This window comes from Periplaneta americana, chromosome 16 (assembly GCF_040183065.1).
Source record: "Periplaneta americana isolate PAMFEO1 chromosome 16, P.americana_PAMFEO1_priV1, whole genome shotgun sequence".
NCBI classification, from domain to species: Eukaryota; Metazoa; Arthropoda; class Insecta; order Blattodea; family Blattidae; genus Periplaneta; species Periplaneta americana.
The window spans coordinates 151,829,279-151,852,091 of record NC_091132.1 but is presented as its reverse complement, the minus strand read 5'-3'; the positions used below and the strand labels follow the sequence as shown (position 1 = coordinate 151,852,091).

Genomic DNA, 22,813 nt, shown 5'->3' with positions numbered 1-22,813 from the left:
TACTGACAATGCGGTTCATATTTCAGAGTCTTTGAGCGTGTATGGGGCCCTTTATGCACAACTTCGTTCTGTTTTTCCTTTGTTTTGTTTGTTCGTTGCTTTTTCTGTCTGTTTATAGATCAAGTGTTATGAATAATCTATAACGGAAACAATTAAAGGAGTAAATTAGGTATACAATAAACATCCTTTCCCTTGTCGTGTGAACCAGACACTGCCCGCAGTGGACTTAGACAAAATTCACGCTACAGGAGAGCGGTCATTTTTTGTATCTAATGCTATGCACAGCTATGTAAGTTAAACTTGTCGCCCTTTAATTTCAACGCAAACCCCTCAGTGCTAATATAGTTTTGACAAAATACAACTACAAGCTATGAATATCACACAATTCATTCATTCATTCATTCATTCATTCATTCATTCATTTAGTGTTCTGCTCACTGCAAACCCAGCTATCTCCAGTCTTCCCTATTTTCTGCCTTCCTCTTTGTTTCTTCATATGATCCATATATCTTAATGTCTTCCATCATCTGACATCTTCTTCTACCTCGAACTCTTCACGTTCACCATTCCTTTCCAGCGCATCCTTCAGTAGGCAATTTCTTCCCAGTGACCTAAATAATTCTTTTTCCTCTTCCTGTTCAGTTTTAGCATCATTCTTTCTTCACTCATTGTTTCCAACACAGCTTCATTTCTTATTCTGTCTGTCCTCTTCACACATTCCATTCTTCTCCATATCCACATTTCAAATGCTTCTATTCTCTTCTATCACACAATACTATAACATAAATCGGAAAACATTTTAGTTCATTGTTAAAATTTGAATATTCGAATATTATTTACACAAATATGAACGTCTCTAAAAAAGTTGGCAATCATTTCAGTTCAGTGTTGAAATTCAAATACTCTAACACCATCTACACAACAATGAACACCTCCAAAAATTTTTTCACTAATTTCTAACAAAGTAATCACTTATATAATAATCATAACACACAAAAGTAAAGAAAATATATGTTACTAATTGGAAACCAAAGACCATGATAGTAGGCCCTATAATATTATTGTGAATAATGAAACTAAACCAACTCAAAAAGGAGAATATTAAGCTACAAGTTGAATTTTTTTATCCCATAATTTTCATGGCACAGACTACCAAGGGTGTTAACATCAGTCGCGAGCAAGCTTTGATAGCGTACGCACGCGATTTACTGTCTGAGTAGTGAGTGTTCAGTTTCATAAGTGGCATATTAGATTATAGTGACTTTTTTGAGAGTTATAAACTGTGATTATTTTTGTTAAGTGTTCCTGCACAAGTTTGTATGTATATACTTTTGTCTAAGTCTCCTGATATTTATTTGATAAGAATTATGATGATGGAAAGGAAACAAACGCTTGTGATATCCTTCGCCGAGCAAGATATTTTTTTATACTCACAACATTAAATTTCAATTTATTTCAATTTATTTCAATTTTATTTATTTCAAATATACAGAATAAAGAAATATAATTACAAAACAAACAAAGAGAAATACAAATAAAATAATACAAGCAATATAAATATTCCTCGACCAGAACCATATTTACTTCACGAATGGATTTATGAAGATCTCCGACTAATGGAAGAACAACTAGAGATGATTCAACTAAATGGAGTGACACGGCAAGTCTTCATTAAATGTACTTCCACTAACATTGTTGAAGAAATATTAGAAAGAACCAAAGGTGAGTTGTCGTTCACATTTTCTCATGGACACAGAACCAAAGTAAAAATAGAGAAAGCAGGACCCGGCATTAAATCTGTCAAAATTTATAACCTTCCTCCGGAACTTTCTAATACCAATATAAGTACTGTTCTTGCAAAATACGGCACGGTTTATTCAGTTACTGATGATTCATGGGGACAGGCTTTTAGATATAAGATTAAGAATGGAGTGCGCACAGTTAAAATGGGTCTGAAAACGCATATCCCTTCATATATTGATATTTGTGGATTTAAAGCCTTAGTAAGTTATGAAAATCAACCTACTACTTGTTCATACTGTCATCAAACTGGCCATTTGCGAAACAATTGTCCTAACAAAAAAGACCTCGCGAATATGATTTCTCGTAATAAAAGTGATCAACCTGCTTGGTCTAAGTTGGTAACTGGGACGCTGCCGGCGAGACGATCTGTACTTCAGATGGATGTAAATAACCACGACCCTGCAGAAAAAGAGTATAATATTTCTCAACAACTGGAAGTGGATGTTAGCAAAAATAATATATCCAGCAATACGACGGAAACTAAAGCTATCGCTTCGACGTCATCAGTAAACAAAGAAGACGTACCTGAAGTTATGGATTTATCAGTTAACAGTTCAACCATATCAACAGAGACAACGGCAGACAAGATACCCGAGGATGGTACTCCCCCACATCTAAACACCGCTTCAGCGCAGAATAATTCTTCTACGCACGATGTCAATGTCAAGGTCAGTACACAAACTGCCTCACAACAAGACACGAAAGAAAGTATGCCTGTCGATCGTGTGAATGACCTTCCTATTTCTACGGTGAATCAAGAACACGGAACAGATGATTCTTATGATGCAATGTTTCCGGATACGCTGATGGAGAGTGAAACGGCTGATTTAATAATTCGACCGTATTTAAAGAGGCAGGTTAATTCAAGAGATCCTCGTCTTGCTAAAAAGAAACAAACCGTAACTTCCAAAGTCGAAGGGTAATAATATCATAATTGGTTGTATTATTATAAAATGCATTTTTGCCTGTGCATTTTATTTTTCATAGCACTTCCTTTAAATGTAGTGGCAACTCTCAATGTTAATCTTCTTCGCAGTAGATCCAAACAACAGCAATTAACAAGATTTATTAATGACAATGATATCGATATTTTTTTGTTACAAGAAACAAATATAGATAATATGCATTTTCTGGGTCCACGGTTTCATGCGATATGCAACCCTGGGGAAAATCGAAGAGGTACTCCCATTGTGTATCGTTCCAGTATTGAAATTCAACAATTCGAAATCCATCCAAGCGGCAGAATAACGACGCTGCTAACAAATGATAATACGCTATATGTAAATGTTTACCTCCCGTCTGGTTCGAATAAAAGAGCAGAAAGAGAACACTTTATTACACATGAATTACCTTATTATGTAAGACATAATTTTGATCATCTATTTTTTGGTGGAGATTTTAATTGTGTGCTCCATGCAAAAGACCAAACTGGAGAATATAATCCATCGATAGCTTTAGATCGCATGACCCTTCAACTCGGTTTATATGATGTGTGGGAAAAACTGCATGGCAACAACATTCGGTTTACGTATCATCACCTGAATGCAGCTTCTCGTATCGACAGAATTTACGTGAACGCAGCTTCAACAGATAAACTTAAAACGGCCAGTACCATTCCAGTTTCCTTTATTGATCATGATTGCGTAATGTTGAAAGTGGAAAAACTTCATCATGTACCACAGATCGGGAAAAGTTATTGGAAACTGAACTCTCAGTTATTACGTGATGACAAAATTACCGAAGATTTTAAATTGTTTTGGGAGGCAGTGACTGATAGAGTGAGACGGTCTTCATCCAACATTCTTCATAAATGGACCTACATTGTTAAACCAGCTATTCAGCAGTTTTTTAAATCCCAAGGCATACAAAGGGCGCGTAATGCACGTAACATGCTGCGCTATCATTATGAACTCCTGCAGAACATCTATCAACAACAATGTGACGGTAAAGATGTTTTCAAACACATGCAAGCTGCTAAGAGGAGACTCAACTTACTTCAAGAGCGTGTTTTGCAAGGTTCCTTAACACGAAGCACAAATAGTTCTATCATTGCTGAAGAAAAAGCCGGGCTTTTTCATATTGCTACAAAAAAAAATAAAGGTCAAACAAAGTTTATTCATCAGTTAAAAACACCAGATAACCAAAATATCACAGGTAATATTGGAAGAAGCTTTCAAATATTTTCAAGCAAGATTTCGCCATAGAGGACACTCTGAGCAAGATCAACATAACGTACTTCAATATTTGCAACGAGCCATATCACTTGATGATCAACAACTATTAGAACAACCCATTACTGAAGAGGAAATTAGAAGAGCGATATTTTCTGCAAGTTCCAAATCAGCTCCAGGTCCAGATGGAATTACCTATACTTTTTATAAGGCTTATTGGGACTTCGTAAAAGAGCAACTCCTACAAGTGTTTAATGAAGTATTTAAGTGTCAATTAGACTGTACAAGTTTTACGGAGGGCATTGTAATTCTTATTCCAAAAAAGCAATGTACCGGAATGATTAAAGACTATAGACCAATTACACTTCTAAATACCGACTATAAAATTTTAATGAAGATTTTTGCAAATAGATTAAAAACTCTGCTTCCTCAAATTATAGATATAGGGCAAACGTGCGCAGTGCCAGGAAGAAAGATCACCAATATTCTCTTTACTATTAGGGATTTGTTATTGAAAAAAGGAGATAATGATATTTCTGGGTTACTTAACATAGATCTTGAGCAAGCCTTCGATAATATCAATCATTTCTATTTGTTTGCAGTGTTACAGAAATTGAATATCCCTATAAAACTTATCAATACCTTCAAACAATTATATCAGAATGCATATTCACGTGTACAAATAAACGGGTATTTTACTAAACCAATCGCCATACAAAGATCCGTTCATCAGGGCTGTCCAATGTCAATGATATTATTTACATGTGCATTAGAACCACTGCTGAGGATGCTGATCTTTTCCTTGTGCAATAAAAGACAGATGGTGACTGTACCCCCGGTTTATGCCTATACCGACGATGTGATTATTTTATGCAAAGAAACAACCGATCCTACTCGTATTCAAGAAGTGCTACAAGTATTCGGGAATGCGTCAAACTCTGTCATAAATTTTACGAAAAGTACGTTCATGGCCCTAACTCCAAGAGGACAAACGATATCATCTCGATTTACTAATGTGAATAAAATGAAAATTTTAGGGATCATATTTACACCCAATATCATGGATGTTATTGAGACAAATTGGAAAGATATTGTTAACAAAATCAGATATGGAATCCAAAGACACCTCAGTCGAAATTTGAATGTTATTCAAAAAGTGTGGCATATAAACACGTTTATTTTATCCAAAATATGGTACCTTGCCCAAGTTCTTCCGATACCCATTCATACAGCTCAACAAATTGAGAAGATTTTAGGGTTCTATTTGTGGAAAGGTTTCGTATTTCGTATCGCACGACCTCAATGCAGATTGTCGACCAAGGAAGGAGGTTTAGAGTTAATTAATGTAAAATCTAAATGTGATGCTCTATTTATAAAAGATATACTACGCACTGATCACAATATAGACACTCTAGTGCGCATATCGAACTATGTTGCTTCAGTGCATGCATCCAGTATGACTAGGTCTTTGAAAAAACTTACCACTGACGCCAACAAATTTTTGGAAGAGACAAATATTGCAGCAGAACAAATAACAACTAAACTGATCTACAGCTACTTCCAAGACCAAGTGAGGTGCTTACCGAGTGTACAATGTAAATTTCCTAATAAGAACCGGAAGAAGATTTGGTCATATTTTAAAATACCACATATACCATCAAGTTGGAAATGGGAGACATATGCGCTAATTAATGGGATAATTATGACGGAAGAGAGAAAATACATGTACCACATTGTCCCAACTCCACAGTGTAATAAATGTGGGACTATTGATACAATTACCCACAGACTAACAATATGTTCAGATCTTACAAGGGGTATTTGGCTATGGGTTCAGCAACAGCTGAATAATGTGCATAAGGCAACGAACCCGAACACAAATCTGCGGATCGTTTTTGACCTGGACGTACCACAGACTCCTCATTATTTTAGTATATTGTGGCTTGCCATGGGTTTTATTTATTATATGTTGCAAAACAAAACAAAAACTTTACCCGACTTTATTAAAGAACTCAGAAGGGTATATCTACGAACTCATGTACATGTTAGGGAAAAACTTCAAACGTTAGACTTCCTTACGGAAGAATAATTACTTCCTTTAATAATGTGTTTTCTTTGTTACGTGTTAAGTCTCAGTGCACCTGTGAAGTTTAGAAAGCACGTGTCTTATAGAGGGCATGCAGGCATCGTGAGGCCTGAGATAAGTTACAGTTATACGTTAAAGCTGTTGGAATAACCCTTTTAGTTAGTTGTAAGAAGTACATCCAGATTTTCTGATCTAATTGTTGAAAATGCTGTTTCAAATTCTAATCATTAGTAAGGTCAGTTTTCTTTGAATGTTTGTTCAGTTTCGCAGAATTTCTGGATTAACGTTTAAATATGGGCAACTTAAAATGTATTAACATAGTGAAAAAAAGACCTTTAAACTGTGTTGTGTGATGATTGAAAGATATGAATTATTTGATTTATCTTTCGCGTGATGGGGACTGCTACCTCACCACGTAATTTCTGGTAGCACAGAAAAAAAAAAAACATGATCACTTTCAAATGATTAAAGCGAATTATTTCTTAAAGGGATTAATTATTTCCATTACTTTTATTTCAACATTTCAGTACACATATAGGAAGCAATTAAATGGAATGAAAAAATAAATAAAAATTAAAATGATATTGAAAAATAATCCGTGGGTCAATGCCATTAACATCCTTGATTGCAGAACAGTTAGTAGTAACGTGTTATTGTTTCAGCCCTTGGTACGCTTGCTGTGGCATTGGTGGTGGCGCCATCATCTACTACGCGTAGCATTGTGGACCTGGGTGCGGATTCTGCGCAAAGCGCTGCGCAGGCGGAGGGAGTGGCGGGAACGACTTAAGGAGGCGCACAAAAAACGTCACAACCGTCACAGACACTCACACCTGCCCCAGCTTATGCTTCTGTACCTGGTGCTGCCACCTTCCGAACTCGGCGACATTCTCAAGTATGCGCTGCGACAGTACATCAAGGGTATCAGGAGCGTGCAAGAAGTTTAGTGCAACTAGCGAGTGGACGCGCAAGATTCCTTGCTATCCACGTTCAACTCAGGTATATTACGCGTTCAGTACAAAAACATAACTGCTGTTGTGAATCTTGGATAATATCTAATTAAAAGTTACGTACTGTAATATTTTAGCCATTTGTAGGACTATGGATAAAAGTTTCCAATTAAAATAATAAGTATTGTGTTCGTCCTTTGTTCTATTCTTAAAACATATTTGAATCGGTCGGAGCTGAAGGGCATTAATTAAATTTTTGAAACTTTTCAAGAGAAGAAAAAAACATTATATCGTGAAGAAAACCAGTAAATTTATTGAATGTTTACGTTAAGCTGTAGAATAATTCCCTAGCTTATGTGTGTCACAATTGAAAGATAAATTCAGTGCTTAATACACATTTCAAAAATTATTTAGAAAAATTGAATTAATCCTTTTTAGCTCTGTGGTTGCTACTTACATTTCATAAATGCTTTACATATTTAAATGTTACATGAAAGTTTAGTTATACTTATTCGTATCATAAATAACTCCTACGTTCAATGACAATATTTTTATAAATTACAACTTTACTTATGATATAGCAAAATACAAGCTACGTAGAATAAAGTAGGTTAAAACATATAGATTTCCCTTTGGTTTTTGTTCCTGGCCATTTCAAAATTAAATGAACATATTGCTATAAATTAAAACATCTCTTATGATACAGCAAAATACAAGCTAAGTAGAGTACAGTAGGGTAAAACATACAAAGCCACTTATGGCAGCTGAACTTGCAAGATTCCCTTTCAGATTTTGATGCTAGCAATTTCAAAATTAAATGAACAGAATAAAATAAATTACATCTCTTATGATACAGAAGAATACAAGCTAAGTAGAGTAAAGTAGTGTGAAAAACACAACATCACTTATGATTCGCATTACTGTTTACTCAAACAAGGATATTATCACAACGCCACGGGATTGATGGGAATCGAAAAGCAGCAGCTCGGCTGCTTGGTCACCTCGCATGGTGCGGCGCGGCGCTGAAAGCCAGGAAGTTAATGACTTCATGTTTTCCTTCTCCGTTTACGTTTCTAGTAGCAACAGTTTAATTATTTCTTGAGCCGATCCATAGGTCTTGCTTAAATAGTTAGTAATCCTAAATAAGAAAAGTCCAATTTTGATTTAATGCCTTTCAGCTTCGACCGATTCATTTCTGTTTTAATGTATTTTATATAACATATATGTGCTTTAAAATGGTTTGAACAAACCCAGGACTCTTGTGTAAAATAAATTTGGTTTGAGCTTATTCATTAACAGAAATGTGATGATCCAGTCATAAGCATGAAAACATTAATATACAGAGTGGACCAGTAGCCTCGATCTATTTTATCAAATGCTTTCATAAAAGATACTGAATGTTACATACCGGTATTGGTCACGTGCCTACATTATATAACCTATTATTCAGTGGAGTTCAACCTGACTCCCTTCTATTTCAAGACATTGATATCACGATCTACCGTTCCTCTGAAAATAGTGCGAAACATGCGTGGTGTAATGGCTACTGCTGCTTCGTTAATTCGTTTCCTTAATTGGTGAAGGTCACGAATCTTTGTCTTATACACGTTAGACTTAATAAAACTCAAACACAAAAAATCCTTTGGAATTAGTTCCCATGAGCGTGACGCTTAAAGTCTTGATGGAGATATGACTATCAACGATTCTGAAAGGTTTCATTGAGATAGCCAAGCACAATATGATGGACATATTAAGAGACCACAAAGTGTAAAACTCCCTACTGACTACGCTGTGGTTCCAAGAATTGTTGCAGCATGTCTGAGTAGAAGGCATCAGTAACTGAAGATTCCATGAACATAAATGGAACACATAGAAACACATTGTCTTTAAATTTATGTATTTCCCGCTCATAAGCAGCTTTCGGCTGCTCTTCGGTCTATATTCGACATTGTATCTATTCACATGACCACAAACATGGAAGATGGTGCCACCGCTGAAAATGGTGTTTTCCATCAGATTTATTAGCAAATAGTTATCATGGCACTTAGTCTGACAGGGAAGATAATTTTCGTTGTCTACATGATGTAGTGCTTAAAAATGGTAAGCACGTTTATAAAATTGTTGTCTACATACAGGTGGACTCCCATCAAAACTCGCTCCAAATTTTAATTTCGTAGCTGTAGATCATCAGCAAAAGTCTGCGGTCCATCTGAACGATTATCATACGAACACTTCCTCTTCTTTTGAATTTGTTGGCTAGAAGTCCAATATTGGCTCTAGTAGGCGCTATTTTTCTTTTAATTTTTCTTTCAATGTTTTTCCGCACTTGTTCATTATTTAATCGAAAACAATCGCTACTCGTCTATCTAAAGTAAGCATACTTCATGAATATTCTGAAAAAAAAAAAAAAACGAAAATATTATCATCGTGAAAATGGATCAAGACTTTGGTCCATTCTATATTATACTTGGCGCATACGCAACATACACGCCAGTTAAGGCTAACTGTCTCCTGAAAGCCATTGTCTTATATAAATAAATTATTGCATCAGTATGTTTCATTTTATCTGAGGTACCCTCTTTCTGCCTTTCTCCCGTTTTCTGGGCGAGGGGCAACTTTGTCCAATGTGTAAGAGGTCGGAATAGATTACTAATGCCGATTTAGGGTCCTCATCATGACATTACAAATTTACTGTAACACCACTGATACTTCACACGACATATTGTACAGACACACAAACAGAATTTGGGCCACTTGAATTTTTTAAGTTCCAGTTATAACATACTGCGCATGTGCAGTAAACAAGAGTGCCTAAGTGTATACTACTTGTGGACAGTCTTGCAAAGTTCGTTGCATACATTCGGGGGAACTGCTACCAAGACTCGACTCACACTGTATTTCCGTATCTGTACACAAGTTTTACTCTGCTAAGAATGGTACAATCCATTTTCTGTTCAATTGCTATAATTATGACATCAAAATTTTAATAATTATAACAAACTTGAAAGAATGAACTAAATGAAAAACAAGATGATTTTTGCATTATTTACCCTTGAAGTGTTTGAGCACAGAATTAATTGTTATTGTACGTAAGACAGCTCAATTCATTGTTTTTCTTTCTTCACTTTCTCGTACAAAACAAGGTTTCTTTTCAGTGTTAAAACCTATGCCTTTCAATTCACAATAAAAAAAGATCCGATAATCTGTTTAGTGCTGAGAACTACATACTAGTATATATTATTTTACATTCATCATCATCATCATCATCATCATCATCATCATCGTCGTCGTCGTCGTCATCATCATCATCTTGTATCTCCCACTGGAGCAAAGAGCCTAAAAAACTTTCGCCACCTTTTCTATTCTGAGCGATATTGGCAATTTCGCACCATGATGTTCCTGCATTCCGTATTTCCTCTTCCACTGTTCTTCTCCAGGTAACCTTTGGTCTTTCTCTCTTTCTACTGCCTTGGGGGATCCATCTTAAAGCTTCTTTCTCAATAGAATTTTTTTTCCGGAGAGTACGGCCAATCCATCCCCATTTCCTCCGTTTTATCTGTATATTGATTTGCTCTTCTTGTGTTCTTTCCTATAACTCTTTGTTTGACATTGTGTTTGGCCACCAAATATTTAGGATCCTTCTAAGGCAGCGATTTATAAAAACTTGGAGATTTCTAGAGATCTGTACAGTTACCTTTCATGTTTCACAACCATACAGAAGAACTGATTTCACATTATATTATTTTATATTAGAGGAGAGAAACGCTTCAGTTTTCCCGAGATATATTATCCCTCGCGCTACAAATGTACAGAGGAAAAGATAGTGTTACGATCCCGTAATGTATACTATTTTTGCACGACCGGGAGTAAATTGTCGTATTCTGAAATTCTTATTTTTGAAATTCCCTGGAGCTATTTTATTGCGTGCATACGCACAGATGTACAATAAATGTCATAGCAACAACAAATGATATAATTATGCAATAATAATGATATATTTCATTGTTACGTTATATTTCTCTCCATGCGGAGGATATGCTGTTTTTGTCTCCCGATTTTTCTAACTAACAAACAGACATTTAGTCCCGGTCTTGGGAAATTTATCTTTACTCTCTTCGGAGCAGAAAATAATTTCTGTAATAATGCACTTGAGAGAGGAATTGTTACTGCAAGACAGACAAATTTATACACTTCCGGAATGGAGCCACATACTATACATCGGCCGTCACAGGTAACTGAAAAAATAAGAAACGCATTCCGTACAGAATTTCTTGTTCGAACAAATAACTGAAAGTTCAAGAACTATTATACTAAGAAACTTTTAGAGAATCGGAATATTGTCTGGGAAGTGACGTGAAAATTCAGAGAAATTGTAATAAACAAGAAATGAGATGCAGTTTGGTAGACCAATAACTGGGAACCATTTAACCATTGCCTCATATTCTTTTCAATAATCAGCCTACTAATTACTTACGCTACAATTTCCTATATTATTATTTTTCGTCCAACACTTATACAATTCTTATTAGACAAGGCATGAAAACCTAAGCACAAGTTGTGGCATATGTCATAAACCAGATTACGTCATTAATTCTTTTCATCAATTTGAGTCATTCGCATGATAAGGTAGAGAGGGTATGTATTCACTGTCTACTGGTGGAATTCATCGCAATGTCGTTCGGAAAATACCAGTTTAAAGAAGAATGGGAAAATTAATAATTCTGTATTCAGAACAATCAAAAAGCGTGTATGAGTTCTGTGTTTGGTTCTACATAATGTATGTGAGGCAACATTCTCGAAAATTAACTTCAATAAGAGCGAAAATCGCTCGAAATTAACAGCTTCACATCTGATTTCCCTTCTCAGGCAATATAGCCTAATATAACGAAACTGGTGAAGAAAGAGAGAACGAAGAAATCTGACGCACTTTGTAATTAAAGCTAAGTTGACTGCAGGAATGATTTTCCTTTATACTCACATGAGGAATTAGACGTGTTTTACTTTCTATTATCAGATCAATACAGTAAATTTTACTTACAAGAAGTATGACTGTACAGTACTTTTATACTTTAACAAATGTTATGAATGATTTGGTTTTTGCATACAATCGTACTATACCAATGAGACGGTAAGGTTTTTTTATCTAATTGTTTATAGTAAAATATTCATGACTAAAGTTACCCTAATCTGCTAAACTACAACAGGAATACCATTTGCTTAAAAATTTAGTATCATGTTAATTTACTACTTACTTACTTATGGCTTTTAGAGAACCCGGAGGTTCATTGCCGCCCTCATATTAGTCCGCCATCGGTCCCTACCCTGAGCAAGTCTCTACCATCATATCCCACCTCCCTCAAATCCATTTTAATATTATCCTCCCATCTACGTCTCGTCCTCCCCAAAGGCATTTTTCCTTTCGGCCTCCCAACTAACACTCTATATGCATTTCTGGATTCGCATATATGTGCTACATGCACTGCCCATCTCCCGACGTTAATTTCGGGGTTTCGTAACAAGTTGTTTTTTACGGTGGTGGGTTGTTAGCCTTTCGCCCAACCCCCGAGCTGAAGGACCACACTTTATCGGCAGTCCGCTACTGCTTATTCAATATATTCGCAGCTATCCTCCATATCTATCAGTACACACCTGTGGAGTAACGATTAGAGCGTCTGGCCGCGAAACCAGGTGCCCCGGGTTCGATTCGCGGTCGGGACAAGTTACCTGGTTGAGGTTCTTTCCGGGGTTTTCTCTCAACCCAATATGAGCAAATGCTGGGCAACTTTCGGTGCTAGACCCCGGACTCATTTCACCGGATTATCTTCTTCATCTCATACAGACGCTAAGTAAACTAAGATATTGATAAAGTGTCGTAAAATAACCTACTAAAATAAAAAAAAAAATCCATATCTATCCGCAACCTGAGGACGCGCCATACCGTGGTGATAGGGACCGACAATACATGGCGTAAGTTCATTTACCAATTGAATTTAATTGAGAAATAAATTGTTCATCTAAATACTTTCAAATCTTTTTTTTTAGATACAAAAGTATTGTATTGATTTGCATACCATTAGATATGCAATGAATTTAATCTGAAATTGTTTAAGTTTAGTGTAATAAATTGTTACCGGAAATACTTTCGTCATTTTGTTCGTAGGCATAAGTTTATTGTAATCCGTCACATAGTTGTGGACGGATAACGGAGACGTCATTCAACGCCCGTGGACTGTGGAAGGGAAACCAATGTTTTCCTCATTCTTCCACCTCTCTCTTTGTCAGGTCTGCATTCCTGCTCTAGACCAATAGGCTAGTTATCAAATGGTACCTGAGGTGGTTCAAAAGTTTTTGGAAGTATTCAATTTGTTTCAAGCAATATGTTACGCCAGATGTGTTTTTCTGTAAATATCAAGACGCCATCAGCATGAGGAAAGGTAAACCAGCACAAGTACACTAAAATGAATTAGAATTCCTAAATTGACGAAAATATTTTAAACTACTAGGGGAGTTAGGCCTAAAATGACATACTTGAGTAAAATGACATACTATGTGTTTTGTGAAAACACTGTAAGCTGAGTTTAAATTTACAGCTCTATAGTGCACAGAAGCTGGAAACAGTGGTTACATCCAAGTTTTAGCAAGCGAAGGCGCTTTTTGGTGAAGCAGGTGCAACTAAAGGAAAAAAGTGCACGACGATATAATATTGTTGAGGTATGTTATGTATTCTTTGTCCTTTTAAGCTTCAGATATTAGTGAAATAATGTTCATGACTGAAAACATGAATATTTCCCTCTATAAAAAGCATTACAATATCCAAATTCATAAAGAGGTTAGGTCGTACTAACACTACTTCTTATTCTTCTTCATTCCGGGTAAAATGACATACCAAATACTTGGCTAAAATGACATACTATGTCATTTTACCCAAGTGCATGTTTCTGACTGAAAATGAGAAGCCATATATTATAGGCGATAGCGATTTGCAAAATTGGTGTCAAATTTGTTTACAATGGCTGATTAGTGATTACTTCTGTGAAATTATGCATTATATGGTGACTCCAGCCACTTGATGTCTCTTTCTTCGAGCCTTTGAAACATATGATCAGGCCGTTACAAAGTGGCTGAAGAACCATCCTGGATGGGTGATTACACAGTTTTAAATTGCGGACTTACTTTCTGAAGTCTATGGAAAAGCTGCAACCATCACCAATGCATTGGGTGGATTTTCTTCAACAGGAATTTGTCCACTCAATTCGGACATATTTCCTGATCACTTATTTAGTCTCGCAGCGCCCACAGACAGACCTCTAACGAATGCAGTCCCTACAGCCAAAGGGTGCAACACAGAAGAGCAGTTCAACAACAAAAATGCAAAAGAACATATGATAGAGCCATCACCACTAACTGCACCAGCAGCGGAAGCGTCACAAAACGAGGCCTTCAGCTCATGTGACACAGCAAGAGATCTCCCCGATTCCCTCTGGCACGAGATCTGTGGCGAGAAGAAAGAGAACACATGAAGGGTCCCAAATCGAGCATCTCTTTTATTAACCAATTAAAATTAAAGGAAGCTGAAAGAAGAGCTGTAGAAGAAAGGCGTTCAGCAAACAGAGGAAAAACACAGCTTCAGTTTTATCTAAGCAATGGGGACCAAGATGAAGAGAGTGACTTCGATGGTGATGTTGAGAACGATGCACCTTGTCTGTACTGCAATGAATTTTACAGCCAATATAAGCCAGAAGAAACATGGCTACAGTGCAAGAAATGGTTCTCATGGGCACACAATGAATGTGCAAGTGTATCTAAGAGAACAAACTTTTTTTTTTTTAACTATGTAAAAATTAACTTAAGTGTGTCATTTTACCCTAGTAACTTGGGTAAAACGACACAGTTTGTCTATTTGCAAACATACCTTTCAGTTAAAGAGTGTCAGTATTTTCCACTTTCTGTTGATCTTAATATATGTGTTAATGTTGTAGTATCAGTCATATATAATTGGCCAAAATAAATTTGGTAAGAATACATATTTTTTTCAAGATTTCCTTAAGGTATGTCATTTTAGGCCCAGTTCCCCTATAGGCTATATCTCACTGTTCCACATACCTCCATTTTCAATTATTATGCATTGAGAGAGAACTGGAATATCGTCTTTGTTTTCAAATATAATTGCAGATAGTCTACTGCTGAAGTTTCACCTTGTGGGTGAAAGAAATGGAAATCTATTTCTCAATTCTTGATTAAGAGATTGAGTGCATTTCCATAAGACTGAGAAAAATGAAACTAGACTCAATAGTATCAAACATAATTTTCACTCATTTAAATAATCTCCTTACCGCATTATCTTCAGGATTACTGGCCGTGTAAGTGAGCCTAATTGGTATTACCTACGATTCCACCCAGTCTTCGGAATGCTGACTAAACATGCAAATTATGTATGAGTCCAAGGACGCGGTGGAATATCCAGAAGCCTGATTCTGGTACACATTATGTGATATGCAGAATTTTTTTCGTGCAACGAAGAATGAGGAGACTAACTTTAGAGTTGACCGTCGCATAAAAATTCAACTCCTTCTCACCTGGTTAATTTTGTAATCCCAATGCTCTCCTTGTATATCCCTTGTCTTCCTTATGTTTATCTTCTTTTTGTCATTCCTTTGTTCTCCTTGCCTTCCTTTGTTTCCTTGTATTCAGTTCATTCTTTTCATTCCACATCGTAATCCTTGCATTTACTCTATTTCTCCTTGTCTTACATTTGTTCTCATATTTCCTTTGTTCTATGTGTATTCGTTTTTCTTGCTTGTAATCCCATGGGTCTTATAATTATTCTCCATGTATTCCTTTATTCATTTTTATTATCCCTCCTCCTTCTCCTCCTCCTCCTCCTCCTCCTTCTTCTTCTTCTTCTTCTTCTTCTTCCTCTTCTTCTTATATTCCCTTCGTTCTCTTTGTTTTTCCTTTCTTACTCCTTGTTATTACATTATTCTCGTCAAATTGCCCTTGTCCTCCATGTAATCCACTATTCTCCTTATTTTTCATATTTTTTCCTTGAATGACTCTTGTTATCATTGCATTTCTCTTATTATCTCTGTATTTCCCTCCTTAGTGAATCTACCTTGTTCTTATTGCATTTTGCTTGTTCTACTTGTTTTCCGATTGTTCTTGCATTTCTCCTGTTCTACCTGTTTTCTCTATCTTCTCCTTGTATTCTACTTCTTTTCTTCTTCAGTTCCTTTTTACTATTTATATTCCCCTTTTCTCCTCGTCTGTTCGTTCTTATCCTTCTATTCCCATAGTTCTCTTCGCATTACCAATTTTCTCCTTACACTTCTCTTGTTCCACTTGCATTCACCTTGTTACTTTTGCATTCTCATTTTCCTCCTTGAATTTACTTTAATCTCTTTTTATTCTCATTTTTTTTTCTTGTCTTTCTCTTATTTTTCTTGACTTCCTTTGTTCTCTTTGTAGTTCCCTGTCTTCCTTGTTTTTCTGGTGTTTTCTTTGTTTTTCCGTTTTTCCTTTGTTCACTCTGCAATCTTCTTGTTCTCTTTCCACTCCCCCTGGTCTCCACGCTGCATTCCTATTGTTCTCCTTGCAGTGTTTTTCTCCTTCTCTTCTTATGTTCTCCTCGAATTGCTATTATTCTCCCTGTTCTCTTTTTCCCTTTGTATTCCCTTTCCTATCCTTGTCTTTCCCTTATTCTTCTCACAGTGCCTCATTCTGCTTGTACTTCCATTTTTATCTTTGTTTTAACCTTGTTCTCGCTGTATTTTCGTTGTTCTCGTCTGTTCCCCTTAGTCTCCTTGTCTTCCGGTGTTCTTGCATTCTCCTTGTTTTCGTCGTATTTTCCTTTTTCTCCTTCTATTCCTCTTTTCTCCTTGTCTTTTTCTTATTCTCCTTTTATTCCTCCTTTTCTCCTTGCATTCCTCTTAATCTCCTTGTTTCACCTTCTCCTTTTTGCCTTCCTCTATGTTCTCTTTTTATTCCGCTTGTCCTCCTTCCATCCCCTTCTTCTCCCTGACTTCTCCTTGTTCTCCTTATTTTCGCCTTTTCCCTTTGTCTCCCCACTGTTGTCCTTGTCTTCACATTCTTCTCCTTGTCTTTCTCTTTTTTCCTATTATTCCCCTCTTTCTTCTTTCATTAACATTTTTCTCCTATATTTATTTTCCTTATTTATTCTCCTTGCTCTTTTAGTCTTTTTCCTAGTTCTTCCCTTGTTCTTCTGCCAAATTTTTTCGTTTTTATTCTCCCTGTTCTACTTGGTTTTTTCCTTGGTCTTCTTATTTGTCCCTTTTCTCCTTGTCTTTACTCTTTTCTCCTTGTCTCCCCCCTTCCTCCTTGAATTCCCCTTGCAGTCCTCGTCTTCTCTTTCTTTCTGTCTTCTCCTTGTTCTTATTTTCATCCTGTTTTCTCCTTCCATTCACCTTGTTCTCCATTTCTTCCACAAGTGTAAGTTAGTAAGACAAATTCTAGCATATTACAATAGTCAAGTCTGCATAGCCTATACAGTATTTTGACGTCTGAAATATAAACTTTTTCACTCTGATTATTATTATTTTTAAGTTACCTTGGGTGATATAAAATAATATACAATGCTTTTGAAAAGTAACGCTTAATAGCAATTAATATGTCATCAGGTGATTTTGGACAAAATCTCAGACACGTGAAACATGGTATTTAGTAAGGATTATTTTTATTGAAAAAAAAAATCCATTCTTGTTGTACCCAAAAGTCTTTAAATGACACCCTGCAGTTTATTATATCATGTAAAAGAGCATTTTTGTATGCAGTAGCTAATCAATACTAATAAAACTATAACCTAAATGTTTCTGGTAATTTTGGCTATTGCAAAAGAAAATTGGTTTTAACGTGTGCATATAATGAACTACCCTGAAACCGAAAATAGCGTTTCTTTATTTAGTTCTGGCTGTATGTCTGCCTGTCTGTCCATCCATCTATCTGTCCGTCCATTTGCCTGTCTGTATGTCTGTCACCTTTATATTCGATAATAACTAAACAGATTATTATGAAAACTGGTATGTAAAATAAATTAATTATCACTTAGATATATATATTCTAATATAGCATTGAAAATATTTTCTTTAAAAGGGGGAATACAAGGGACATTAAGTAAATAAATCGAAATTTTTCGCGTATTATTTATTTTTAGGAGAATGTTGCTTAAAATATTTCCAACAAGTTTCATGCCATACAAAATATTGATAGGACTGATAATTAAGAAGATTTACTAGTTTAAAATAGCAATGGGTTTCATGTCAATGCCTCCTTAATCAAACTGATTGAAAACAAAATAGTGTCTCTGCGTTTATTTTAGTTCGGCTTACACAAGTAGAAGACATTCATTTAATACTATTTTTATATGGATATCATTGCATTATATGTTTGATATGCGTATGAATATTTATTAAAAGGGATACTGTTTGTGTGTTTGCATAAGGTAGAGTGGATCGGGAGAAGATGCCTGACTTTTCCTTTGATTGAAAATTTAAGATATGTTCATTTAGTTTTGAATATCATATTGAAATATCAAAGTCTGGAAGGTATTTTGAAACTATATTTTTGGTTAAAAACAGAAAATATTAATTACCTTGTTTATAGATATAGGTTTTCTTCTTGCCTGCACTGTAGGCATATTCCCCCGACTGTCGGGTAAGATGGCAAATGCGATTAACAGATTTACTGATATATGCATTTTACCTGGACTTGCTTTTATACATGCATATAACAAAATTGACTTAATCTAAAGCTGAACGACACTTTTTCATTCGTTTATCACTACTTAGCAATACAGTCATTGCACATATTTTATTGCCGTGTGCATGACTCGTGAAACCACTTCCTGCAAACAATGAATAAATCCAGTACATTTTTTGTCATCATTCTTTTTAGGCGGCGTTTAAAGGTACGGCAAGGAATCCCGTATGCTTGCGATGCTCCAAAACAGTTCATACCCTCTGTTATAATATGTTTCATCGCAAGTTGAAGACTGTCCTCAATCCACTGACTTCTATCAGAGGACCTCACGTAATGTTTACACATTCCCTGCAATAAAGCAAGAAAATAAAACTCCTGCAACAAGTTGTCATCTTACCTCGAAAAAAAGTGACCATCTTCCCCAAGTATCGGGGTAAGATGCCTAGTGCTGTGATGCAACCTAAGATGGCGGAACAAGGTCGTTAGTTGTTAACAATACAAACTTTAGAACATTTACTACAATATCAATGACAAAGGTTTGACAGTTAATACGAATTCAAGGATGTATTAAAATTTTAACATTCCTTTGCAATTATTTTATAGCAGAAAAATGAGCTGTTTTCTTGCTTTTCTTCTTCTCACAACAAGAACACGTGGCAAAATGAGTTAGCTTCCACTCTACAGACATTCAACTGTTTCAGTAATCATGAAGACATGCGCGTGGCGTTCTCTCTTGGAAGAATGTGAAACTACAAAGAAATAAGCATCTTCCCCCGATAGCCATCTCCCTCCGATTCACTCTAATCTCAGAAATGACTTAACCGAGTTGAATAATTCTTTCATGATTGGAATGTATAGTTTATTTAGATGGACATAGACTACATGCAATTAGTTCAATATTGTAATTGAAGGGTTCAGGACCATAGTGGGCCAAGCGCCATTTACTAAAACCGTAGAAAACAAGGGTTAAAATGAAGTTACTACCATAATTCAATGGAAACATATAGCAAGTAATATAAAGTATACACATTAAAACTAAAAGATGTGTCAATCTTCATTAAACTATGGCATTCATTTAACTTTAACCCTTGCTTTCTCCGTTTTTTAAGAAATGACGCTTGGCCCACTATGGCTCTGAAACCTTCAATTTTGAGTGAATTGAGGATTGAGAACAAATGTGCCATAAAGTAGAATTAAAACATATATTTATAGATAGAAAACTTGGTATACCAAATATGAATGAGATACATTCAATTATTGTTAATGTTATCATCATCATCATCATCATCATCATCATCATCATCATCATCATCATCATCATCATAATCATCATTATATTCCAGGCACGAAATTAGGCCATTGTTTGTCTGTTCCGGTTCCAGCTATACAGGATCCAATAGACGTTTCTGTAGACGTCCAGGTCGTCGTCGTCCTTGAGGGTGGTATTTTAGCATTTCTTGGGGTGTCCGGCCAGCTTCCATACGAGAAATGTGTTCAAGCCATCTCTTCGTGTGTTCTGTAATTTTTTCTTCTAATGGTTGCATGTTGAGTTCCTCCAGTATATCCTCGTTCCTCTTGTGGTCCAGAAGTGTGTATCCTGCAGTTTGTCGCAGATATTTGATTTCAGCTGCTCTTAATCTGCTGATATCTCTTTGTTTCAGAACCCAAATTTCGCTTCCATAGATGAGAGTTGGTAGTGCAAGGGCTTTATATAGCTTTATTCTTGAATGTTTCTGTACTAAACTTGGTTTTAGGGTATGGTTTAGCAGTCCTAATATTTGTAAAAATGTGTTAATTTTTCTGCTAACATCATTCTCTCCTTCGTATGATATATTACATTCTAAGTATGAAACGGAATTTATCTGTTCTAAAATCACATTTTCAACAACAATTTTGCTTCGGATTAGATTTGTACCTTCAAATTAGTTAATGTTATTTAAAGATATTAAATGTTCCATGAATTTTCGAAAAAAAAATGTCGAGATTAATATTGTGTCTTAAGTGAATATTTAATACAAAAATAATAAAAATCCTTTTATCATATTAATTGCGTCATATCGATAAACTTAGTTTCAGCAATTAACTGCATGACAATTTTGGTTGCTATATTTTGGTCTTTGCTGTTGCTTTGCTGTTATAAAATTTTGTTTTCAACAAAGTAATATGTTACAATTATCGTTTTATTGAAGTTTACAATTAAGAAAATTTTAAAAGGTTATTCTCATAATTGTGTTATTTGGAAATCGCTCATTTTATTTTGTGGTAAGTGGCATAATATATGGGTAAATAATTATACAACCGAAGAACTGTACTACTTTAATCTATTATAATGAAAAGATTTCGATTTATTAATTAATGACTGTGTTATTTCTAAATCGATTATTTTTATTTGTTTTATTTTGTGATAGGTGGCATAATATAAAGGTAAATATTAATAATGCAATAGAAAAACTGTACAAATATTATAATGAACAGATTTCGGTTTGTAATTTCATTATCGTGTTATTTCTAAATCGTTCAGTTTCATTTATTTTATTTTATTTTGTGATAAATTCCATAATATACATTTAAATAGTTATGCAACAGAAAACTGTACTAATTTAATCTATTATAATGAACAGATTTCGGGTTTTCAATTCAATTTAGGTAGGTAATGTCATTGACTCTTATTGTGTATAACATTATAGTGCATCCTCCATTGCGCGAATTGTAATACTACACGTCATGCTTCATTACAGGAATGAAATTTAGTACTACACACCATTTTGTACATTTGAACACTCCATTCATGTTACATAATACAATTAATATGGTAGAAATTTCATAAACTAAATATACATTATTGTGTTTTAGTCCTGTTTCTTCTCAATTCAATAAGTAATTGAGGACTTAAATTTGATGAATACTTACAAATTGGTGAAATGTATAGAATTACTTAAGTATTTAAATTGAAGAGTTCAGAACCATAGTGGGCTAAGCGCCATTTACTAAAACCGTAGAAAACAAGGGTTAAAATGAATAATTCAATGGAAACATATAGAAAGTAATATAAAGTATACACATTAAAACTAAATTATATGTCAATCTTCATTAAACTATGGTATTCACTTAACTTTAACCCTTGCTTCCTCTGTTTTTAATAAATGGCGTTTGGCTCACTATGGCTCTGAATCCTTCAATTGTCTTACACATTTTTCACTAGATGCTCTTGAGAGGCAGGCCAATTTTGATTCTTCAGTTAGCTAATTGCATTGATCGTTATTTATTTTGTAGTGAATGGTGGACATCATGATCGTAGAACAGATAATCTTTAGTAATATCATAATGAACTGATTTTGACTTATTAATTCGTTAATTCATTTTATGTAAGTTCATTACTGTTATTTATTCCCACACCACACACGGGACTGATGTCTGAGTTGCGTTGCATTATTTCATGATCAAATGAAAGTGAGAGAATAATTTTATGCGGTACATATTAAGTACTAACTATTCCGTAAGGTACAATAAAATATTATTAATTACTCATAATTACATAATTTAGTGAGAAATGGTAATGTATATACTTAAATTTTATTTGGTCCACTTAAAATACTAATTTTCACTACATGTTGATTTTTTGTACACAGAACATAGTAATATTTTTACAAGTGTTACGTGTAAAATACTTGATTGACATTTAGAATTCAAGAAATATTTTCGTATAGTTTTTTATGTATCCATCCAACTTTTTCATTACAGTGACTAAGTCACAATAATTTGGTTTGTTATTTCAGGGAATGGTCTCTTTGGGCCTCATTTGATTAAAGATGAACATGGAAATTGTGTAACGGTAAACCAGGATAGACATCGCAAAAGATTATCTAACCATTTATTCTAAATTTAAAATTTTTTTTGTAGATGTCTTCCTTTCCGATTAGGCTACAGTGATTCAAAAAGATAGAGCTACCACACATACTGCAAGAGAGTTTCAGAATAGCAAGATACGGTACCCCTTTCTTGCACACTCTCCTAACCTTAGCCTTTCTGTGATGCATATCTGTGAAGTATTCTTAAAGAGCATGTCATGTCATATCCGATACCAAGAAACATTC

General features: G+C 35.1%; 2 protein-coding genes across 5 annotated transcripts in view; one reads left to right on the top strand and one right to left on the bottom strand.

Annotated features, from left to right (window-relative positions):
- LOC138691346 (zinc finger protein 665-like) overlaps window positions 1–22,813 on the bottom strand; it is a 474,208-nt gene that overhangs the window by 57,562 nt on the left and 393,833 nt on the right. The window lies entirely within an intron of this gene.
- The window catches only part of LOC138691344 (uncharacterized), a 72,950-nt gene that overhangs the window by 23,602 nt on the left and 26,535 nt on the right, over window positions 1–22,813 (top strand). For 3 of the 4 annotated variants that reach the window (XR_011329852.1, XR_011329851.1, XR_011329853.1), the window contains exon 4: window positions 6,723–7,056. Coding sequence is in view for 1 of the 4 variants with exons in the window: in XM_069813229.1 (XP_069669330.1) it covers window positions 6,723–7,004 (282 nt within the window). In the remaining 3 variants the exon portion in view is untranslated. Of the gene's footprint in view, window positions 1–6,722; window positions 9,932–22,813 lie in introns of those variants that run through there. The other variant, XM_069813229.1, reaches the window with a different exon arrangement.